At 37.3% G+C, this 24417-nt stretch overlaps 1 protein-coding gene across 9 annotated transcripts in view; it reads left to right on the plus strand.

Moving 5' to 3' along the window:
* The window catches only part of ATG10 (autophagy related 10), a 194267-nt gene that overhangs the window by 129484 nt on the left and 40366 nt on the right, over positions 1 to 24417 (plus strand). For 8 of the 9 annotated variants that reach the window (XM_044446024.1, XM_044446023.1, XM_044446020.1 and 5 more), the window contains one exon: positions 21983 to 22109. The exons of the other annotated variant lie outside the window; for it this stretch is intronic. In XM_044446024.1, coding sequence (XP_044301959.1) covers positions 21983 to 22109 — 127 coding nt within the window. The remainder of the gene's footprint in view (positions 1 to 21982; positions 22110 to 24417) is intronic. 9 annotated transcript variants of the gene reach the window in all.

The following is a 24417-nucleotide window of genomic DNA, read 5'->3' on the forward strand; positions in this document are numbered from 1 at the left end:
GCTCACTTGCAGACTGGTGTGGGGGCTGGCTATGCTCCACCCTCTCCCCCTTGGTTGACATCACGTTTGCACAGGGTGTACCAGTGCCACCAGGGGGGCAGAAAGCGGGGAGCCAACTGGGAGCCATCCCTGAGGTGCTTTGCCAGTTTTCACTGGTCTCCAATGGTGGAAAGGTTGAAAAGCACTGCTCTACACCATGCATTATTTTGAACACCTCTATCATGTCTACCCTTATTCAGCCTTTTTTCTAAGCTAAATTGGCCTAGTTGTCGCAGCCACTTATCCTAGGCAAGCTACTCCAGTCCCCTGATCATTTTTGATGCCCTCTATACTTTTTCTGACTGAATAATGTCCTTTTTCAGGTGAGCCGAACAGAACTGAACAATGCATTCCCAGCGTGGTCGCACAGAAAAATGGCATAGCAGAACTATGATTTTGGCAATTCTGTTTTTTATTCTGTTTCTAATTATAGCCTAGCAAGGCTATAATTAGAATGGGAGTATAATGCCCCAACATGCATCACTTTACACTTGCTTGTATTTTTATGCCCATTCTCCCAGTCTGGGGAATTCCCTTGGAGCTCCTCACAATCCCTTTTGGTTTTAACCACCCTAAAAAGTTAAGTGTCATCAGCAAACCTGGCTACTTCTCTACTAATTCCTAATACTAGATCATTTATGAATAGGTTGAAAAGCATTTGTTCTAATACAGAACCCTGTGGGACTTCACTGGTGACATCTCTCCATTAAGAAAAAAAAGCACCATTTATTCACACCCTGTGTCTTCCTTTCTTTAACTTGTTAGCGATCCAGAAGAGTATCCCATCTTTTAATCCCTGACGTCTTAGTTTGCTCAGGACTCATTGTAAGAGACTTGCCAAAAGTCTTTTGGAAGTTCAAGAAAACAATGTCCACTGGATCATTCTCCTGTCTGCATGCCTACTGACACGCTAAAAGAACCCCAAAAGATTAATGAGATAAGACTTCCCCTTGTAGAAGCCATGCTAATGTTTTTTCTATCTTTAATAATGTGTTCAAGCAACTTTACCCAGAACAGATGTTAAGCTATCTGGGCCTGTAATTTCTCAGGTCCTTCCTGGGCCCTTTTTTAAAATTGGTGTTAAATTGGCCATTCTCCAATCCTTTGGGACAAGGGCTAATTTTAGGGAAATGTTCAATATTTTGGTAAGAAAGTCAGCAATTTCATGTTTGAGTTCTTTGATAACTCTAGGATGGATGCCATCTGGGCTGGATGACTTGGTGACTTTCAGTTTGTCATTAAGGTTCAGAATTTCATTGCGCAAAAGTTATTGAAGTTGTACTCTGGCAGTATGCTTCTGTAGTGATTTTTTTCCTCAGCTTTATTATGAATTTTGAGATTAATAGTTCATGGTTGTTTCCACAATCTGCTCCTGGTTTGTTCTGGCAGTATTTCCAATCATGTAGTGTATTTGACTTCTGTATCTGTTGATGTCCATGTGTACAGTCATCTGATCACTTGCCTGAAGAGTGTATTTGCAATAAACAGATGCTTGGCTTCACAGAATTCTATGAGTTGATCTCCTGTTTCATTTCTGAGCCCTAGGCCAAATTTTCCCACAACATACGATTTTGTTTTGTTTTCTACTTTCAGTCACCTATAAATATTGGCATCAATGTTTTGATGTGTTATCAATTTCCTTTTAGTAATATGAATAAATAAAGACACTTGTAGATAATGAATATTTTTCAAAATAAGTTGCAGGCTTGACAACTAAGGCTGAATCAGGACCTTGGTGGGGGGTGGGGATGAATAAAGTCCCCTAAAGCCCCATACCAGGGTCCTGATCTAGATCATGCACCTTTATATACAATACAGTAAAAACAGGGAAACAAGATATAGTGCTGACTGTTTAGCTATTTTCATTGTGTTATTGATTGAAATGGTGAAATAGCCAGAAATGAAAGAATAAGAGTTAAGGAATAATTTGATAGTGAGGGGGAGGAGTGAAATCGTACAGAATGTTGAAATGAAAAAATTAAGAAAAAATAGTAGGAACTCTAAGGAATGTAAAAGTAGTTGCTTGGAAGTGGGGTCCTTTCTTCTCAACAGGTTAAAAAAGGGAGTAATGCACTGAGCATACCTTGTTCCTAGTAAAATGGCTGGGTTTGCTGATTGAAGCAATGGGTGGAAGGGGGTTTAGCAGGCTGTGTGTGGGTAATGCTTGCAAAATGTACAAAAATTGGTGTGTGTTTCTTTCTCTGTCACACACACACACATGTGTGAGTCTGTGTTATAGTGAGTATGTGTGTGAGAGTTGCAGGGATGAAGAAATTTCCTGGCAGAGAGAGAATGTTTAAGAGTGAAAAAGAGCCATGCTGGTTCAGACCAAGGAGTCCATCTAGTTCAGCATTCTGTTCACACAGTTGCTAACCAGTTCCCCACAAGAAACCCACAAGGAGGATATGAGTATAACAGCATCTTGTTGCCAAGTTTGCTAGCAAGTGGTAAATAAAGGCATATTTATGATGCTGGAGGAGGCATATCACCTTCAGGATTAGATCATATACAAATAAATTGAAAAGCATTGGTTCCAATACCAGTTGGGTTGTTGGTCCCAATTTTCCAGGAACCCTGATTTTTATTTATTTATTTATTTATTTAAAACATTTCTATGCCGCCCCATTCGCTGAAGCCTCGGGGCGGCTCACAACATAAATTAACATATAATACATTTTGCATCCTTTTACATTGGGAGAAGTAAACATTTACTCTTGGTCTTTGCTTTCTGTTCTTTAATGTATTACTGATCCATAAAGGGACCTCTTCTCTTATTCCTTGACCGGTTTTTTTTTTTCAGGAATCTTTGATAAGGGATTTGGTCAAAAGCCTTTTGAAAATTCAAGAAAACATAGCATACTAGATCATACCTGTTAACATATTTATTGATACACTCAACAAAGAAGTTAGTGGGAAATTACCTAACTTGTTGAATCTTTTTCAGCAGGGCTTGCCCTACTATAGTCTTACGCTGTGTGTGTGTGTGTGTGTGTGTGTGTATCTACTCTCAAGTGAATCTCAAGGATTTTGGTGATACAACTGCATGGTAAAGAAAGGATTGAAGCCTGAGTGCAAGAGTGCATGAACCATTTTTTTCCTAGCTCTCCAGCTCCCTTTTTCCTTGACTATGACTTGTACTTCATTATGAATAGAAGGTACGGGTTGAGCCATGAATGTGGGTCCAAGGGAATGTTCTTGTGTGACAGTGTGTAGCTCATTCTTTGCTAACATTTGTTATATTTAACTTGTCTCACTTTGTCCTTGCTGCTGTACAGATAAATGTGAACAGCATGGTTTTTGTAGTGTTGCATGCTTTGCACTTGTGCCTTTTAATTTCACTTGCAACTCTCAGTTTCCCCTTTCCAGGCATTGGGTTCCTGTTGCAAAACAGAGCCCTTGACTCTACCTGCTATTGCCTCACCAGTCTCAATGAACACCAGGCACCTGTGCTTCCGGGTGCGTCTTCCTATCCCTCATCAGCTCTTGTTTATTTCCTTGCTTTTACTAGGATGGCTAAAATATGTTTTGTTCCAATATTTGATGTTAGACTTAGATAAGAGAAATCAAAAGTCTGTTCAATCTAATAAATTATTAACCCTCCAGCTCTATTTAATATTATCAAAAAATATTAGCATTGACTTTCCTATAATTAACTATTAAAATTAAAAGGTTCTTCCTGAACTTTAATAATCAGGCAGAACTTTTTATTCAGAAAGACTTGGAGGTTATTTGTAGGGAAGTGTACATGCATTTAAGTGTTAATTGTACTTTTTATCTTTCTAAGAAAAAAATACATATAGCAATATATGTGGTTTTCTAAACTGCAACATTGGAGTTTTTACATTTTGTATGTAGAAAAATAGGAGTGAAATGCAATAGATGATATGTATAAAATGGAGTATAGCAAGCATGTCTTGTTGTTAGTTTCCAAGTTATTGGAAGGTTATCCGAGAAGGCCTGTTGGAGCCTCTTCCTACAGACGTCATAGTTTTCATTTTAAAACATACTCTTTCTTTAGGAAAGTTTTTTCAGATACTTTTTATAACTTACTGCTTTTACTCTGCTTTTAATGTGTTTTTTGTTGTTGACTGTAACATCCAATACTGATACCTTATTTTTGTGTAATTTGATAAATAAATCACCTGCAACAGAATTTCTTTGGAAAAACAGGAAGCAGAACTTTAAACTGATAAATAAAAATTAAATTAAGGGGCAAACAATTCACTTCTCTCTTCCTTACTTATTAAAAATAATTTGTTAAGCCTCTATGTTGAACAGTTCTTACATTAGCTCTAATGTTTACATAGATTACTCTGAGGAAAAACAATAATTGTGGATCAATAGTTGTCTTTTTCAGTTTCTGCCGTAATTGTTCTCTAGCTACTGAGTTAAAGCATCTTTCATTTCCATGAATGCTCTAAAGAGATTACTTCCAGAATGGAATATTTAAGAATAAAACTTCCTCAGTGTAGAACATCCTCCTTTTTAACGAGCTTTTGAAGTAGTAATATTTCCTTTTATCCCTATCTCAAAGTTCATTCAAGAGATGTTTAGTATAAATATTGAGTGGCATATTTATAATTTGGGCATAGATGTAGTCAAGAAGACCCATAGAAATATTACAAGACATCAGCAATCTCATTGTAATAAATCATTTAGCAAAACAGTAAAAAATCTGTTAAACAGTTTCAGATATTCAGCTCTTACACGACAATAAATACCAATTTAGAATTTAAAGGAATAAATAATAAGATAAATAAAGGGAAATATTCTACTTTAAGTACTATGTACACTGTTGGTGTAAGTACCATTGTTTCAATTCTGCTTCCTTTAAACAGAATTAGTATTTCAGCTATACAAATAGTCCCCAGGTTACAGATGAGTTCCATTCCTTAGAATGTTCTTAAGTTGAATTTGTATGTAAGTCAGATCACATGAGTAAGCCTAATGTTTTTCTTAGTATATGTAGTTACTTTACCTTTCCATGCATATAAAACACTTTAATAACACTTCAGTATTCACTAAAACATTTTAAACACAATACTGCATTCTAATAATGATAATACAGTAGTAATAAAGTAGCTACAGGTATTGAAGAGATAGAGAGAATCTGTACATATGTGTGTGTGAGCATACAGTATTACTTAAAAAAAGTCATAACTTTCCTCTTACTCTTGGCTTAAATGTTTGAGCCTCATTGTCTGTTCAGCTTTAGTGTTAGCCTAATAAAAAAATAGCTTGGGTCTTTAAAAGTGACTTACCAGTCCCTCATTGTCTTCTTAAATTCTCTAATGATCAGCTGCTTGCTAGGGCAATATAGTCCAAAGCCTGCTTATTACATTCAAAACACTTTAATCCGAGGTGAAGTAGTTTCAATGGATCTATGTACAGGGGCAGAGCTGGCTGACCATTTGTTGAGCTTTCGGTTCCAGCTCCTGATCGAGCGCAAGGCTTATGTAGAAGAGGGAGCAAATGTATTGTCTGAGGTATTGAAAAGCTCATTGGAGAAGGTGAAACATTTGGTTTATGGAAATGGATTTCTTTGACTATCTCTAGGTAGTTATGTGGCCACTGAGAAACACATCACCAAAGATGTCATGTAGTTACCTAGAGATAACTGTGAATATCTCTAAAAAATGTCTATCTCTAGCAAAAAGCTGTGAATATGTCTAAAGAACTTTGTGACTTGTTTGCTGATGTGCCATCAGCGGCCATGTAGTTCCATAGAGATAGTCATGACTTTTCATAGAGATAGAGATTTTGTAGAGATATTCATGTAGGGTTTATGGCAGTCGGTGCATTTGTAAGTACGGGTTGTTCTTACATACTTAGACTACCAGTAGTCTAGACTACCAGTAGTTAAAGATAGATTATGTATATAGACTCAGTACGGTCATATACTGCTCAGTAAATTTCATTCTGTGCAGTATCTATCTATCTATCTATTTATTTATTTAAAACATTTCTATGCCGCCCCCATTGCAACAAAGCCTCGGGGCGGCTCACAACATAATTAAAACATATAAATAACAAATTATTACAATTAAAAATTTAAAAACCCGGTAACATCTCGGCTTAAAAATTTAAAAACCTATAAATACATAATAAGTTAACAATTAAAATAAGTTTTAAATAAAAAGGTCTTTGCCTGGCACTGAAAAACAAATAACGACGGTGCCAGGTGGACCTATCTAATGCAGGTCATCAGTGCCAAAAAGACTGGAGTCAAAATGGGGCTACTGAGATAACAAAAGTGGAGGAGTAAGCATGCTTGAGGGTCACTGAGAATATTTTCAGAAGAAAAATGCTTAAAAATAATTTTTAAAATCCAACCTAAGTGGACTGCTCTTCTCCCCTGCATAGTCCAATGAAATTGTATTGTAGTGCTCTGCAGAAGTATTCACCCTCCCTGACTTTTTATATTTTGTTGTATTGCATCCTGGAATTGAATGGATTTAATTGGCATTGTTACCACTTGATGTACAGAAGGTATTTAACACTGTGGCACAAAAGGTAAGGGAACAAAAATAAATGGGAACATACCGCTTGCACAAATATTCACTCTGTAACCCATCCCAAGTTAATAGAAGTTCCCTTGGCAGCCATTACAGCTGAGAGTCCTCTTGAGTTATTTTCTGTCTGGATTTTGATCCTGAAGTTTTGACCGTCTTCCTGCAAAACTCTTCCAGCTCTGTCAGATTGGATGGGGAACCACTGGTGACTAGCATACTTTTGAGTCTTGTCCCAGGTTCTCTAACAAGATTGAGGTCTGGGCTTCAGTGGGCCTTTCTAAAATATTCAGGTAATAATTTCAAAACTATTCCATAAAGCTCAACTTTGTAGAATATCTGAGCGATAGCTTTCCTATGGACAGTTGCTCCCATCTCAGCTGCAAATCTTTTGAGTTCATTCTGAATTACCATCGACCTCTTGGACAGTCCTCTGACTGATGCCCATCTTACCAAACCACTGAGTTTTGGTAGAGGGCCTTCTGTAGGCACATTCATGATTAAGCCAAATTCTTTCCATTCAGTAATAAAGGAATTAACAGTGCTCCAGGGGATGTTAGTAGTTTTTAATATTTGTTTATAACCCAACTCTGATTTTTGCCAGAGTAGCATTGACAGTTGCATCTTCATGATGTGCTGCACACAGAGGGGCTCAATAAAAATACAGTATGTGATATCTAGAGTGGTGGGTTGCAGCAGGACTTATTTAGGTATGTCACAGTGAAAGAGGTGAATACCAAGGCAACCAGCAAGTGCCATTTCGCTTTAGTTTCCTTAACTTTTGTGCCACAATAAACTTATTTTACACCTTACAATGCTAAATATCTTGTATACTTCAAACGGTAACATTGCCAATGAAATTAATTTTATAGTTTCAGCTTGTAAAATAACACAAAGTTTAAAATAATCAAATTGGAGATGAGTACTTCCTTGAAGATTTGTTCATGTGACACCCCTTCCATAGTTCTTGATTATGACAAAGGACACCCTTAGAACCTAGCATATGGATTGGCCAGTAGTCTCCAGCCAAGTCTCCAGAGAGCCCACATACCTTCAGGCTCCTATTGAAGATTTTTAGTGTAAGCGAGAGAGGCAGGTAGCCTTGAGTAACCATCATTCCTTGCTTCCAGGATGGTTATGTATTCTAGAAAGTCTTGCCAATTCCTTTCTTGCTGCAACATTTGCTACTGTGGGAGAATGGGAATGGCAAGGCTTGCTGGAGCATCTGCTGTCATGCTGTGTGGGTGGCAGTTCTAGAAAGCCTTGCCAGTCCAGCTCTCCCATTGCAGCAAATGCCACAGCATGACCATGGCCAGTGGGGCTCCTTGGAGGACATACTGGAGTGTCATGTTGATGAGAGGCTGGTCCTCTGGCAGGTAGGAATGTCCGTATGTGTAAATAAATAATTTGCCACTTTTCCATCTTTGCTGTCTGAGGCATAGGCGTCAGTCCATCTCATAAGAGGTGTGGCCCTGATTGCCCATGCTATCCTTATTCAGAAAGGGACATGAAGGTATCAGAAACTCCCCTTGAGTGGGCAGTCACTACTGTATACCTTGAGGCAGGAGTGAATAATTTCCTGTCATTCTCTTTTGCCTGTCACCTGAGCAACATGAGGGCTCTCCTCAAAACATTTTTCTTCTGTTCTTCTAAAATTATCTTACTCACTTCACCATGGTTGGTTGCTACTGACTGAATTCAATGGTTTATGCTTACAATATTATAATAATCTTTTTTGCAATGTTTCCCATTTCTTAGATGTTCTTTTAGTGATGTGTTCAGTCTCAAAAAGCTATTGAATTTATCTATTATATGAAATAGTTGCAATTATACAAATATTTTACATAAATCTAGTTATATTTACAGATAGAATAAATGTTTTTGCTTCTGCTTGTGATGAGGCAATTACTTTAGCTAGCACAGGAACATCATATATATTATTGGGATTCACATAAAGAACAATTAGTTATTGAAATGTATCTGTCTGTTAAAATCACCCACAATAAAACAGTTTCAAAGGATTGTTATCATCCATTGTTTGACAGTATTCCAGGATGAGGCTGAGTTTTATCTCAAGAAAACTGTAAAAATGAAATTTGAACTCTGTCTCTTTATTTTATAAGACTAGTGATGCAATTGCAATGTGCTGCTTCTCTATAAGTGTAGAATTAATAAATTTCAAAATCTGAATGCATGTATTCCAAACGGAGGAGCAGGAAATGGTATCACTATCAGCACTGGTAATCTGTTTTAGACGTTACATGACCATTTGGACCTGAACTCAAATGGAGAATTGAAGCTAAGGTTGGCCTTCCAAAGCCATTCAAAAAGTCCTTAATAAAAGTCCATAGGACCACACTTGCTCTTAAAGTTGTATGAGTCATATAATTTACCTCTTTAATTAACAGCTGTGAATATAATTTAATTCTTTAATTAACTGCTACTTGTAATGAAAAACTGTAAAAATAGAAAGTATTACAGGAAATTTGAACGTCTTAAATTTGGATGAATGCATTTTTCCTGCGATGGTGAAACAAAAGAACCCCATTTGTTTACTCCTTGTCCATAGTTCATTTGAATAGCTAATTTTGTTTTACCATCATCAGTCTTAGATATTGTATACCAATATTTCAATACTGTACTTTGATTCTTTGCTAATTGTCTGTCACATTTGCTGTCAAGGAGCAGAAAAAAAAATTATTACATTTCTGAAGCTGAAGCTCTTTGGGTGGTTCACAACATTTAAGTCATGCATCAGATTTCAACCATGCCCAACCTCGAATAGCTTCTAAGATTAGGTAGGAGAAGGCACTTCAGACTATGTGGAGACTATGTAAAATCTGAAGATGGAGATTCTTTGCTGATATGCTCAGGAATACTGAAAATGCTGCATTGAGATTTTGTGTATGACCTTGAAGTAACAGAAAAAAACTAATGCATAGGTTGTTTTAACCATATTTGGTTTTCCTAAGGCAAATGTGTCTTAATTTTATGTCGCAGTGGCTTCAGTTGTGTCTTTTGTGTGTGTGTGTGTGTGTGTGTGTAAGCATGCATGCATTCAACAGTTTTATTTTACTTTGAATATTAAAAATCCATGTCCTGAGGTGCTGTAACAGTTTAAGACTAGAGCTTTTTAACTGTGAGAATAATTATTCACGCATAGGACTGCGTGAATAGTATAAGTTGTGTCATCATCCATTTCACTATGAGGGCTTTTTGTTGGCTTTGTTGCAGTGTATGCTGTTGACCTGTAGTGTGTAACTGAGAAATTTGTGAAAATAATGGTTTCAATTATAAATCTTGATTTTAACCTGTTTTTTTCCTCCCCCCAAGGCATAATGTTGAATGCAAACTTAAAGCTGATAGAATAGAAAGTTTGCTAGATCCATAAATGGCATGTAACAGTACTTCAGTAGATTACTATTCATCACTGAAATAAGAGATTTTGGATAGACATCTAGGCTAATGGGCAACTGACCTTGGACAAAAAACTTGGGTTCAGTTGGATTTCTATCTTAACCAATGCAGAGGGGTGGTGTTATAAATTAAGGATGGACATCTAGCCATCAAGTTTATTTAAAAGGTTACAGTGAGTTTCAAGTAGGCATTAGATCTCATCCAAAAGCAGTGACAGTCTTGCAGTCTAGATGGACAACTGATACGGTTTGTCTAAACTTTGGACTCTAAGTGTATTTTTTGTATTTTTGTATTTAAGTGGTAATTTATTATGTTCTATTGTATTTGAATGTATCTTATTGTGTTGTAAGCCACCCCGAGGCTTCGGCAAGGGGCGGCATAGAAATGTTGTAATAATAATAATAATAATAATAATAATAATAATAATAATAATAATAATAATGGTATGTGGTGACTGTTCAGATTCATATTGCTATCAGGACCTGCCCAAAGAAAAGAGGTTAATTTGGAGATAAGAATAGATTACTTTGAATTTCCAAAAGGACTGTGGAATATTGGTAATCTGGGTAAGTGTTAGGTATGATAAAGAACTTGAAAGATTAGAAAGAGAAATAAAGGCTGTTCTGAAAGTTCTTGGAAGGCGTACCTGGCACAGAATAGAGAACAGAACTAGTACCCTTTGCTGGAATAGAGAGGATACTAATAGTAGAACACTTCCAAGCTGCAGAGACTGAATTAGTCCACATTCTAACAAGAATATGCTAGCCAATATGGATAACAAAATAGTGCACAGACTGGAAATGTTCGATATACATTTCTGTCCCCTAGAAAGGAGATGCTAAGGAATGTAGCAACTATAGGAGCATTGCCCTAATTTCCCATGTAAGCAAAGTACTGCAGTAAAAAAAATTTGTCCTGTCTGGAATGAAATAGGCCCAATGTTCAAAGCTGGATCCAGAAAGGAAAAGGCACTTGAGATCATATTGCAAACAAAAGTTGACAACTTGAGTGCACCGAAGATCAGGTGAATATCAATATATACTTAATAGATCACAGCAAAATTTTTGTCTGCATGGATCAGGAGAAACTATGTATGGTCCTGAAAGAAATGGGTGTGCCTCAACACTTGATCATCCTGAGATGTAACTTGATTGTCTTCTATTGTGGACAGTAAGCTAAAAGTTAGGACAGAATATGGAGAAACCGAATGGTTTTCTATAGGCAAAGGCATCAGACCAAGGTGTATGTGATCTTTCTATTTGTTTAGTCTATACACTGAAGATAAAAGGAAAGCTGGATTAAAATTAGAGGAAAGGGGAGTGAAAATTGGCTAATGGCTCTTCTATAATTATGCAACTTTAATTTCAGCAATGATAGTATTAGAATTGTAAGAACTTTTGCATACTCTCTCAGTCATCAATTGAAAAGAAGAAGAATGAGATTTGGAATGGTAACAGTGAAGGAACTATAAAAGATCATCGAGTATAAGTATACTTTACTAGAGATCACTATGCATGGCTGTAAAAGATGGGCAGTGAAGAAAGAAGACTGACAGCAAGAAAATTGATCCATTTGAAACATGGTGCTGGAGGAGAGCTTTGCAAATATCTTGGACTGACGGAAAGGTGATCAAGTGGGTTCTTGATGGAATCAAGAAAGACCTTTTCCTAGAAGCAAAAATGATGAAGGTGAAGCTGTGACTGTGAGCACATTATGAGAAAGCAGGTTTCACTGGAGAAGACAATAATGCTAGGGTAAAATGAAGACAGGAGAAGAGGAGACAGACCAAAAATGAGATGGATATACTATAGACTAATTGTGTTAGGTAAACAGTATTGGTTGATAATGCTCCAATATCATAAAATACTAAATAAATAAATTATGGTTCTCTGGCTTATTATACCCATATCACACTTTCCTTTGAAGCAAAAATGATGAAACTAAAGCTGTTTTACTGTGGGTGTGTAATGAGAAGCCAAGACTTACTAGAGAAGACAAGAATACTTGGGAAAGTTGAAGGAAGAAGAAGAGGAAGACCAAGTATGAGGTAGATCAATTCCGTAAAGAAAGCCACAGTCTTGAGTTTAGAAGAGCTGAGCAGTAGCAACAATAGCAACGGTTGCAGGGGTTTATAGGTTTAAACCAGTACCTTGAATAAAGTTCTTAAACATATAGTCAAGCAATGCAAGTGGGCTAAAACTGTGTTCACACTTTCTGGTCCTGGTTCTTTGTTTGACTGCTGCATTTCACAAAAACTCTAGCTTCTTAACTGTCTTCAAGGCAGTCCTACCTAGAGTGCATTACAGTAAATTAGTTTAGAGATTAGCAGAACATAGAAACATAGAAACAGAGCGAATCGGAAGGGGTCTCCCAGGCCATCTAGTCTGACCTCCGGCACCAGCTGGCTCCGCTCACGACATGCCCACCATGTGCACGTCCAGCCTAATAGTAAACATAAATTACTGAAACCAGGGTATTACTCTCTAGGCAGATGTGCAGCTGGACCATCACCAAAGCTGGTACAAAGTATTCCATGCAACCCCATCCCTAGTCTTCCCTGGATTGAGATTCATTTGGTTAGCCCTCGTCCAGTCCGTGGTCACAGTCAGGCTCCAGTTTGGTACCTCCACTGCAATAACACAGTTTCAGAACTGGGTTCTCTTTAAAGAGCAAACCATAGCTGCTTCTTATTTCAGACTCATTGCCCTCTCCCAGCGAGAATGGTATACAGAATACAGTGTATTCAGATGACAAAGAGTATAAGCAATGAGTAGAGCAGGAGTAATCTCAGCCATCTTTTAAATAGTACTAACACATATTTTCCTTATCACATTTCTCCTGTGTGAGAGGCAGTAAATTGTGTAAGTATTGAAAGAGAGGATGATGAAGGCTCCAATATAAATTGTCACTAAGTCCATTTTACGTGGCAGGACTGAAGTTTATTGTGACTAACATTTAGTTGAATTAACAATTGAGGCTGGATTCCTTTACCCAATGTTGGAAACAAGCCACATTGAACCCAGTGAAACTTACCATTGAGTAGACATGGACAGAGATTGTAATACATGTATTTTATTTCCAAACTGTCAGATGCGGATAACACATGCTAAAATTATCCTGCTGTTTGAATCTCTGACCTGTGACCATTTTACTTGTCCAAACTGCTATGTATTACACTGTTATGTGTATATGAACACTGTTTAAATCTGAGAGTTGTTTTTTAGACCATTACTTTTGTAGAATTTCAGATTTGAACAATAATTTACATCAGAGTTATTACAGTGAAAAGTATCCATGCTACCTGTGCTCAAATCAGTTTCTTTAGTTCAATGAAAATGACAAAATAATCACCTTTCAGCCCTTTTTCTGTTGCCTTTTTAGAAGTCTGGATAACTGTACCAGCCTTGCCAGGTTTCCATTTACTTATACTAAGCATATCTATATCACCATAGCTGTTATATTGTTCAGTGTTATGTTGATAAATTATTAATTATGAAAATAAAATTATTATTCTGTTTTGTTTTACCTTGTTTTCCTAGAACTGGGATACCCAAACAAAATAAAGTAGCAGTCTCATTTTGTTCATATTTTCTTTTTAGTACCATATAGTTAAATAATCATGATGCAAATAACATTAAAAGGTGTATTTTGGCAGTTAACAATGACTAATCTTGTAAATGAAGGAGAACAGGATTCTCTTGAACACTTTATGAGGATAATTAGTACTGTACAAGAAAGCTGTTTGATTAAAAAGGGGTTTCCCAATTCTATTCTTTCCTTTTAAATTGTAAAGATATTGTATGATGATGAAAGATGAAATGAAAAAGATGAAAGATGAAAATACAAACCCAGGTAAAACTCCTGGGTAAGGAGTTTAATTTTATGTTATTGGATATGCAATTACAGTTACTTTAGATACATTCTTTATCATGCTGAAGTCTCCAATTTTGACATACATGGAGCTATTTTTCACATATTTGTGCTTATTTGCTGATATTACATTTCATGTATACTGTAATTCAAAAGTGTCAAGTAAGTGCAACATGCGTGCTAAAATGTAGGTAGACCTATTACAGGAAGCAAACATTTCAGGTTCCTAACAGATAATGCTTGTGGCATGCTGTATAATAATCTTTTTTCCCTGTACCTAGACTTTTAAAAACAAGTTCTGCAGTAGTGTAGTGCTCCACCCACCTCTGCAGAATAGTTTTTAAAATTGTCCAGCATTATTCTCTTTACAATATCATTCCCAGCTTTGAAAGAAATGTACTGCTTCCTTTCAGGTCTAGTTCCCTTTTCTGTGTGAAAGCAGGCAGAAGGCTGTCTCCCAAGATACTACTGCAGTAGGATCCATGATTAGGATGAGCATAGCATTAAGTGAACGTCACTTCCAACAGAGCAAACTGTTTGCATCTTTTAGAACCTGTGGCAACTCTGGAAAACCCTAGTGAAGGGTAGCTCTTTCACAGAACCTCAAATCTTCTGTAGAGCACCCATAGCAGCAAGCCAGTCAGGATTCCCCACTTTCACAGCCACTGGGCTAAAATGCCCACCCAGAACTTCCCTGATCCCAGAGCCCTGAACCAGACACTGGATTCAGCACTGGACAAACCCAAGCTTTGGGGGGAAATAGCTTGATTAAAAGGATAAAATACAGGGGTGGAAAGTACTAAAAATACGTAAGAATAAAAAGGGGGAAATGGGGAAGGGGAAAGGGAAAGGAAATTTGGAGAGTAGCAGCAGTGAGTTTACAGTCAACCAAGACTGTCAAATCCCAGGCCTTGTTGGCCCACTCAGACGTAAAATAATGAAGCTCAGCCTTGCCTCAGCTATATACTCAGATGCTATACAGGAGTAAGGCACAGGCAGCACTGGGTAGCACAGTATTCTTTGGCACAAAGTAACGGCAGCCAAAGCAGAAGCTCTGCTTGAAGAGGAACCCTGAGCCTTTCCAGGACCTGGGCTTTGTTCCCCCGCAACCCAGATCAGCTTGACCCATGGGGGGGATGGTCTGTTAAGGGCTCCAGATGTAGACCATTTGCCCCTATGGCGGCTATCTCCTGTGTCCTTGGAGCATAATTTACAATAGCTTTTCCTTATATACAACAAGAGCTGAGCCTTGCCTCCTGCAACTTTGGTGCCAACTTCCCACAAGGCTGGCACATGGTTTTCCAGCATCTTATCCCCTGCGTCAGTTAACTCTTCCTTGCCTCTCAGAATGACTAGCTGGTTCACTTTACACACCCAACTGCATCTTACTGTGGTTTCCAAACTTATTCTGTACCTCGAGGGAGATAATATATTCTCTGCTCTCCCCCTCTGCTCTATAAAAATTAAATGAATTAAATTAAGACTCACCTTTGCCACAGAACATTAATCAATGATAAACAAACCAGTGCAATGTTTCTGCAAAATGTTTCCACTTTAAACTACTTACTGATAAAATTCAAAAATTGTGTAGCATTCCATGCTGGCACTATAATAAAAGCATCAAAAATTCTCTCTTTCTGTGTGTGACTACCATAATGTTATTTTGAAGTCAATTAGGATGTGACATTGAACTATTAAATTGTAAGACAGAGATGAAAGTCATGCCACTGTACGTGTTTGTAAAGATCTTGAAACAGTTTTCCTCCTTTCCTGTTATTGTTATAAAGCCACACAGAAAGTTAAGATTTGCCCTTCTTGCTTTGTCCAAAGAAAAATAACTTGAGGACTTGGGAAGTGTCTGGTTTTCTACATTCACTTTTGTTCCAGAAGAAATGTTTAGGATTACAGGATGCTGTTCCTGCTTCTGAAATAATTAAGCTGTATTTGGCATTGAGAAAAAAGACTCCTGCTTCATCAGTTTGGATAGTACCAGAGCAAATTGTTTGTTTGATTTGCTTGAGCCATTTGGATTTGTTTTACCAAATTATTACTTGCCTACAGGGTTTTCTGTTTGTGGCTGATGCATGGTATGGTAGTGGATGATCCTGCCTTAAAGCATGATTTGGACTTTGGAGGTTTCTTCCACACTCATGATTTCATGTTTTGGAGCAGAAATCTTTATTGCATTCCTAGCCCATTTGGTCTGGTGGTTATTCAGTCTGAAAGAAACTTTGTTCAAATGCCAAGAATTGCTGTACTCTCAATGCTATGCTCTCTGTCTTCAACAATCATAATTCTTAGAGGGAGAGAATATTGTGAGCTGCTCCTATCCTAAAATTGTATGTAATTGACCACATATGTTTAACTGCAGGTTTCTACAGTACTCAGTGAGGGAAGGATTAGACTAACCCAATAAACTATACCGAAAAGCCAAAGTAAGCTGAATATATTAGACTAGTGGGGACTGCAAATAACAAGGATAAATTCAGGATTAATAAGAAACACCTGGGGGTGGGAATAAACTGTACAGAACAAATCAAACCACGCAGACAAGCCCCAGCAACGCCCTTTACATTACACTAATTTTAATCTTTATTTGTCTAACATTGTACTGATATAGTATTTCCTGTTCATCTGATCTGGTGCTTGGCTTGCCCAAGGTAAAAAAAAATCTTAGAAAATGTAGAATTTGGGATATAAAAGGGTCACTGTTTAAACAGTGCACCACATAGCAGCTAAAAATACAAAAATCACCAATAAGGATTAATTTTAATAGCATATTAGTACTTATTTATGCTCTCATAAAGTATAAGAAGAAAACATTACTTTCTGAATGATTACCAACACTGTATTTACTGGGGCCATCTCTGCTTTAAGGCTTTTCCAGAAGATTATTTAGTTGTAGAGAATAAGAAGTGATTGCTTAAGCTGGTTGTCGTTCCCAAGCATTGCATCCTGTGTGTATGTGTGAGGGAGGGGAGGGGAGGGGGAGAGAAAGAGAGATCATGAAAAACTAAGTTAAGAGATCTGTTGTATGGGATCTCAGTATAATGCTACTAGAATCAGGCTGCTTCAGTGTACTATGCAAGCACTAAATAGTTGATATTTATTTTAATCTTTCACATTGGTAATATCTGGGTTTTTTCCAGTTAACCACCTTAGAAAAACTGTCTTTATCATGGCTTCCTGTTGGCAAGATCATTTTTTCTTGACTGCTCAACATAAATTGGGAAAGGGATATAATTAGTGGCAGAAGGTTAGGAGGGGGCATTGAAGAGGTATAGAAAGAATGGTGATTTTGGCAACTGTCCCTGCCATATTAATTTCTGGCATCTTTATTGCCTTGCTCCACAGTCACTTCTTCATACTATTACAGAACATACAAGTTGGATCTGTCTTGTTGAGGAATCTTGCTCCAGAAAGCCTTTCTCAATCAAGATCATATAATATTTGACAGTGAGGAATAAGAGATACAATTTCTTTTTTACTGTTAGGTTCCTTCTTGATCATAACTTCTCCTAGCCTTGCTCTTCCCCAAAAGCAGCCATTCCCATCTTGGCCTGCCCTGACCTCGGCCAGTGGATGCTGGCTGGATTCCAAGTTATTATCAAACACTGCCAAAACCAAATTAATGGTTCCCACTAACAGCTGAACTTTGGTTGAAATATTTTATTGAAGATTTTTCTGAGAATATGCAAACATTTTAATGTTGCAAAACCAGAAATGTATATTTTAAATTAACTTTTAAAATAATGTATAACTCAGTTTTATAGGGAAGAGGTCAGATGCACTTGAGAGCAGGAAAACAAACATACAATTAAGATGCTGAAGATTGACATATCTCATTAGTTAGTGGGAATGTACTTGTAAAGCAACCTTTATAATTAACCTGTTGGTACCTTCTTACTAGATTTATTATTATTAAACATACATTGTATTAGGTATAGCATCTGCTCAGTACTCCAGTAGGATAGCAGAATGCTTTTGTGTGAGTGTAATAAAATAACAGATGCTTCCTGATGACAACTTCCCAATTTGTTTAGGAAACAGTCAGTCCCAGATTTGGTTTCCCCATGCAGTGTGGCAGCTGTACAAGTAAAATTGTAATAGAGAATCAATAAATGAAAACTCAATTATTGTGTTTTGTTTTTCATGAAATTTCAGCTTAAGTCAAACCCTCTTTTTAAACACTTGAATGTGTTTCCCTCACCATGCTGTAAGTCAGGACTAGGGATCATGTGGCCTTCCAGATGCTGTTGAACTACATTTTCTATAAGGCCTCTACAGCATAAGAAGAGTAAATTACTTGTATGGAAGAGTACATCACTGTCTAACAGTGTGTTTGTGATCTATATGTCTATGTAGACCAACATGATTGCTAAGATAATTGAAGGTTATACTGAAAGGTTATACTTTGATCTACAGATTGCCACCTGGTTTGCCTTCTCTGAGGTGGCACTCACTTGTGGAATACCACCCTTCCTAGTATTTGGGAGGCACCAACTGCTGTCTGCTTTAGGTACCAGTTATAAACCTGTTATTTAACCCCGTCTTTCCTGATTAGCAATACTGTCCAGTTTGTTAAGTGTTAGATTTATAAAATTTAAATAACAGCTGTCTTATATGTTGTTAAGAAAAAAAAGCTGGTTTTCTTTTTAAACTTGTGTCATAATCACTTTGTGATTTCTTTTTTGATATGTTAAGTGTTTTATAAATTAGTGAAATAGACACTGTGTTTATATAGAGAAAGGGTAGGGAGCCAGGGAGAGAGAGCGAATGAGTGTCTTTGAACGAATGGAAAACATTTCTGATCATGTAAAAAGGGCTCCTAGTTTTCTCAGAGCCCTCCTTCTAGAGTTGTGCACTACAGATTACAAAAATCTGCCTCTGATGAAATCTTGTAAATAGTTGGAGATATATATGGTTTAGAGGGTTAGATTAGGAAAAATCAGGTGCTGTGGCTTGTGGAAGTCCATTTTGCTAAGGCAAAGACACGACTGGAATGAACCTTTAAAAAGCAGCATGAACTGTGACTGGTTCAAGTGTAATGCTAAAATATGGGCTGTTGGTAATTCTCGGGCTTATGTGTTCTGCCTTCCTTTCCTTCTTCTGGCACAGCCAGAAGGAAAAGAGCAAAAGCATCTGCTTTTAGATGAGTCAGCGTTCCCCCTTACAGCTGAACTTGGAGGACTCTGGTCAGGATCATAAACCACAGCCTGGTCCTGGTTTGCTTGAACAAGCCAAAAGAGTCTGCTGAATTCAGATACAGTGAGGGACATCTGTTACTTTATCAGCAGGTGTTAAAGTTTCTAGTCATTCTACTGCTGCCATACCAAAGCAGGAGATGGGGGAGTGTGGAAACCCAAGGTTTGCCACTACAGTTTAGCGTTATGTTTGAACTAGCACTCGTAATAAAAATGAGAAACAGAAATTGCCTTGTCTTTAAGAATTAAAATATGGATGGACACAGTCCCATTATATCTGAATATGAAGAGTGCAGAAAGATTATCTGTGCAGCAAAGGCATAGAGGAAAAATGATAGATGCTTATAGAGGCATGGTGCTGGAAAGTCTTGATTTACTATAACCAACTGGTAATTGTTGGTTATATTTACTTAATGCAGTATTGAAGCAATGGTGGCAAGGGAAATGAAGGACTCTGGTATTTCCTATATAGAACTTTCTATATCTTGTTCTCTCTGTCTCCGTGCAGAAGAGGCAGGATCATGCCCTAATAAATGTATGACACGGTGTGGTAAAAATTTCTTAGTGCTTCATACCTTTTGTCGTTTTCACATGTTTTCAGGGCATTGCTAGTTGTTATGACTAAAAGTAGGATAATTTGTTTTAAAGCACACTACTTACTTCCTCTGCACATAAAATCCAACATAATAATCCCTCAGATTTTGTGGTGTCTTCAATCACACAGTGCAATAAGTACAGCAAAGGCTGAATTAAGGTGACTTAAAACGAACTTCTGTTAGAACATGGCTCAGCATCAGTTAAAGTGATGCGATCAATGTTTGCTCATACCAGAGTTTACTTCCCCTAGTAAAGTCTTTCATCTACCCTGTTGGAAATACTGAGCAAAGGATTACACATGAGTACTCTAGCCTTTGTGTCATGCATCCTGTTACTACTGTTTATCAAATAAAAAGGGATTAGAGATGGCCTTAAGGAGGATTCAGAAGTCCTTGTATGTTTATAGATCACAGACATAGCATTCCTCTTGTCTCTAGGAACAAGACAGGCAAAAACAGACAAACAAAAACAAACTCTGACCATCTAGGTAAAACCATAAAAGTTATCTCTACACAAAAAAGACTACTAGAGTTACCAATGCCTGTTTAATAGTTTGCTATGCACTTTTAACAACTGTTGTGGGAATACTGTTGTTCTCTTTCTCTGTTAATTACCTTGACTAGTTTTAATCATGCAGTAGTGGAGGAGGTTGTTTGTTTGTTTGCTTAGAAAGATCAAATGGTTTTCTAATCCTAAATTGAGACATAATATTTTCAGTTAAGCTTAAAATGTGAACATGTCATCTTTAACCTGAACAGTTCTGGTATTTCTCTAATGTAAGAAGAATTAAGGTTTTTAAGGACCCAAGGGGCACAAGAAACTGCCAGTTTTGTTGTAAACTAACGACCTCATTTCCAAAAAGCTCCTAGTACCAGCATGTGCCTAAAGTCAGTCCAATTTAAAGGTGATCCATACTTTATGAAAATGAGGCTTTGCATTCATAAATTATAATAGTTTCATTCTAAAGTAAGTGGTAACTTTTATTGGCAGGAGAATTACTGTTAAGGATTAGTAATCACATTTGACTCAAATAAATAGCCATGTTGATCCATACAGAAATTGAAAAAGGGTAAAGCAGTTGGATGATGTTTCTCCTCTTATCTGGCCCAGCTTACCATGTCACCACAAAGTTGCTTAAAGTGGCTTTATTAGTAGTTTAATAAAGCAGCTACACACTGTGAGTATCATAAAGCAATCATGCAATTGCTTCACCATGAGTTGAATGCTGTTTAGATTGGTCCTGCCTAAGCTAATATAGCATTTTCTTTCACCCCTATAATTAAATACATCCATAATTGTTCCCCGTACTGAAAGAAACTGATGTGGCTAAAAGACTGAGTCAAGAATCAGGAATATCCTGGTTTCAATTTTGTCTCTGCTGTGAACTCAGTAGATGGTCTTACGCAAGGTATTCTACTTGCCTTTCTCTCTGAGCTTCAGTGGCCCCATATGCAATCTGGGGAATAGTAATATTGACCTTACCTCAGTTTACAGGGTGCTTGTAAAGGTTACAAAGTGTCAATGAAACATTCTGAATGATTGGAAGTGTAATACAGATATAAAGCATTATTAATAATATTATAGCAACAGTGAGCAATGTTAGAAGCAACTGGAAAAGAAAAAATGGTTTACTGTTTTGCTAGAGAAATTGACAATGTATTATGTTGACTGGTTGGAACCTGTGATAGGTTTTAGAAACTCCTCATTTTTTAAAATGCTATTTGTAATAGGAAAAGTTAAACACACAGCATTTATTTTTATTTATTTATTTTTTTGGAAATGAAAAGGTCTGTTCTCCACCTGAAGCTGGAATTTCCATCATGGTGTGCCCATGAGCACCAGTTTACCCTTTCTGGGTACCAGTCACTTCTGATTTTATTTTAAATTCTTGTTTTCTAAAACTGGGAGGCTGGCATGCTACAAAAAGAAGTGCCACCTTCTAGCACCATCTTTATTTGAATTCAAAAGTGTTGCTTTAGAGTTCTGCCCTTAGCATAGGTTCTTCAGGAGGTTAAGCTTCATTTAGCCTCATCAGTTTGCCTTCTGGAAAATTAGTGTTTTGTGACCCACCATTTTGTGAAATGGATGTGCCCACCATGGTATTTTGTGAGGGCATCCACAACACTTTTTCAATGCACCTACTTACCCAAAAATGTCGGGGACACCTGCTGGAGCTTGCAAATTGATCACTAACATGACAATCCACATATGCTGAAGGTGAGACAGGAAACAACATGGCAGTTGAATTTATAATTCTTCTATATATTTATTCATTTTGGTGCAGTGTTGGATATTCTCTTCCACACTAGTTTGTACGTACTGTTTATGGGTGTTAATCTGTTTCAGGTAGGGCTGGATGACTCTCAGGTGGCTGAGATCCCTGCAACATCAGAAGTGATTCGCTATGAATACCATGTTCTGTACTCCTGCAGTTACCAAGCTCCTGTACTTTATTTTAGGGCATGCTTCTTAGGTAAGTTGTCTCCCCCATAAAGCAAATATTTAAAGTAAAAATGACATAACATTTGTACTGAACTAGCAGGAAAATAAAGGATAAAATATTGGGTTATCGTAGTGGTTTATGATTCATTTCTTGTACATATTTCAGATTCTCTAAGTATCAGTATCCAGGGGCAGATGATATCATCTCAGCCTTGAAGGAGTTTGATCTTTATACTCCTGGCAACAAGCCTATGGTTGACTAAATCTGCTGTCCATTTTTCTTTTTCTCTAAATGAAAAACCCTCAAAGATGCTGAGTCAAACTCAGAAATGGAGTACCTGGGCCTGGCTCTTCTAGAGATGTCCTTGATGTAGGCTTATCTAAATTTTCATTTCAGATTAATAATGCATACTAATTGAGAATGATTAAATGGAAAAAGCATCCTACTCAATCATGTTTCAGCAATTGCAAACATGCTGTTTCAATTCTTTGTTCCAGGAGTTTGCTTTATATGTTTCATTGCCATGCATTTTTGATATGCATATTCTATGTGTTGTCAACTATATCTCACTATTGTTCCATTTGCTTTGTCAGAAAGGTGGAGACACTGACTGCTCTAGTACCACTGCTAGTAATGCTTACCTAGTTAGGCATAGCATGATCATACAATAGCACTGTTTGTACTTTGCTCTGTCTGAAGAGTCTGTACCTGGTGCACTGGAATTGGAATCCTGAGGTCATTTCTAAACTTAGCAGCATCAGTGACTTTTGTGTTTGGAATGATCTATTAGCATTATCTAGATTAACACATCTGAATGTTACTAGTGATATCTTTCCTTTTTAATTAAAAAGGAGCTTAAGCTGCTTTGAATGTGTTTGGTAGATTTAATCACTTGCTGTCTCATATTGTTTAATGGCTTTTAATTTTGCTATGTTAGCATTTTAACCAGCTTTTGAATGTGAAATTCTCAGGCTTCTTTGGTAAAAGGGATTTTAATCTGAGGTTCATTGTCTCACAAATGACAATTTGAGATATATTTTCAACCTAGGATATAGGGAATTGGGGGCATATCTCAGGGTCCATGGCCACTAATAGTTTCCTAATTCATGCATACCATGCTGCAATTATATGCTTGTAGTAGCTGCAGACATTTAATGAAGTCGCAATACACAGTTTAACTTGTTTGCAAATGGGAGAATAAAGCAACACTTGCTGCAAAAGTCACTTAGTGATTTCAAAATATATAGTAAAAGGCACATCAATAGATTTGTAGTGTGAAAAATAACTTCATATTTGCATTCAGTGGAACAACAGTATGCCTCCTGGATGTAAGGTGGTGGTGGAGAGGGGTGGACTGGTGATGCTGCAGGTAAAGGAGGTAGGGTAGTTCTTTTTTTCTCCTTTAAAAAAAAAAAAAACAGTACAGTGTTTTCATATAATTAGTATTCACTATAAGCAGTTAATCACCAGAGAAGAGCTCCCAGAGACAAAACAAGTTGTTTAGCTTGTCAGCATCAGGGAATCGGAGGTGTTGAAACATGACTCCTTATAGCTGAAAGAGGATATTACAGAAGCTGATGGATGATCTAATGCCCAGTCTTTGTATTGTATGGCAACAGCTCCCCTTGCAGTACAGAATTTTAATTGTTCCTACAAGTGTAATCATACATTTTAACACACTTCTTGGGATTTTTTCACAATAGAAAATAACGACTTCTGGAAGACGTACAGAATTAGCTGGAATCTCTTTTTACCTTTTTAGCATTCCTTCCTTCTGACCTGGAAAGTATGACACATACTGATCTAACATTTTTTTCCAATAACATTTCTGTTAGGTGCACCATTTGGTAGAAAGGTAGGATACAAATTGAATAAATTATTAATAAATGTTTCAAGATTAACTGTATTGACATGATGAGCTGGGCACTTTCCCCTATCATATGGGACATTATGTGGTGGCGGGTCTGTAAAATGTTTTACTAGTTCATTGGATGAACCTATGTGCCTCCTATACTGCTGTAATTCTCAAAGGGCAGTTTATTTTCAGTTTGAGTATTTTGCAGAATATTTCAAATCCTGCTTTATTCAAGATCATTCTTCTTGTTCAGTCACAAAGTCGTGCCTGACCCTCTGTGATTCCATGGACTGCAGCACACCAGGCTCTCCTGTTATCCACTATCCCCCAGAGTTCACCCAACCCCATGCCCACTGCGTCAGAGACTACATCCAGCTACCTCATCCTGTGCCATTCCCTTCTCCTTCTCCTTTCAAATGTTCCCAGCATCGGTGTCTTTTCCAATAAGTCCTTACTTCTCATTAGGTGGCCAAAGTATTTGAA

Source organism: Varanus komodoensis, unplaced genomic scaffold (genome assembly GCF_004798865.1).
Source record: "Varanus komodoensis strain SLA01 unplaced genomic scaffold, ASM479886v1 scaffold5, whole genome shotgun sequence".
Classification (NCBI taxonomy): Eukaryota; Metazoa; Chordata; class Lepidosauria; order Squamata; family Varanidae; genus Varanus; species Varanus komodoensis.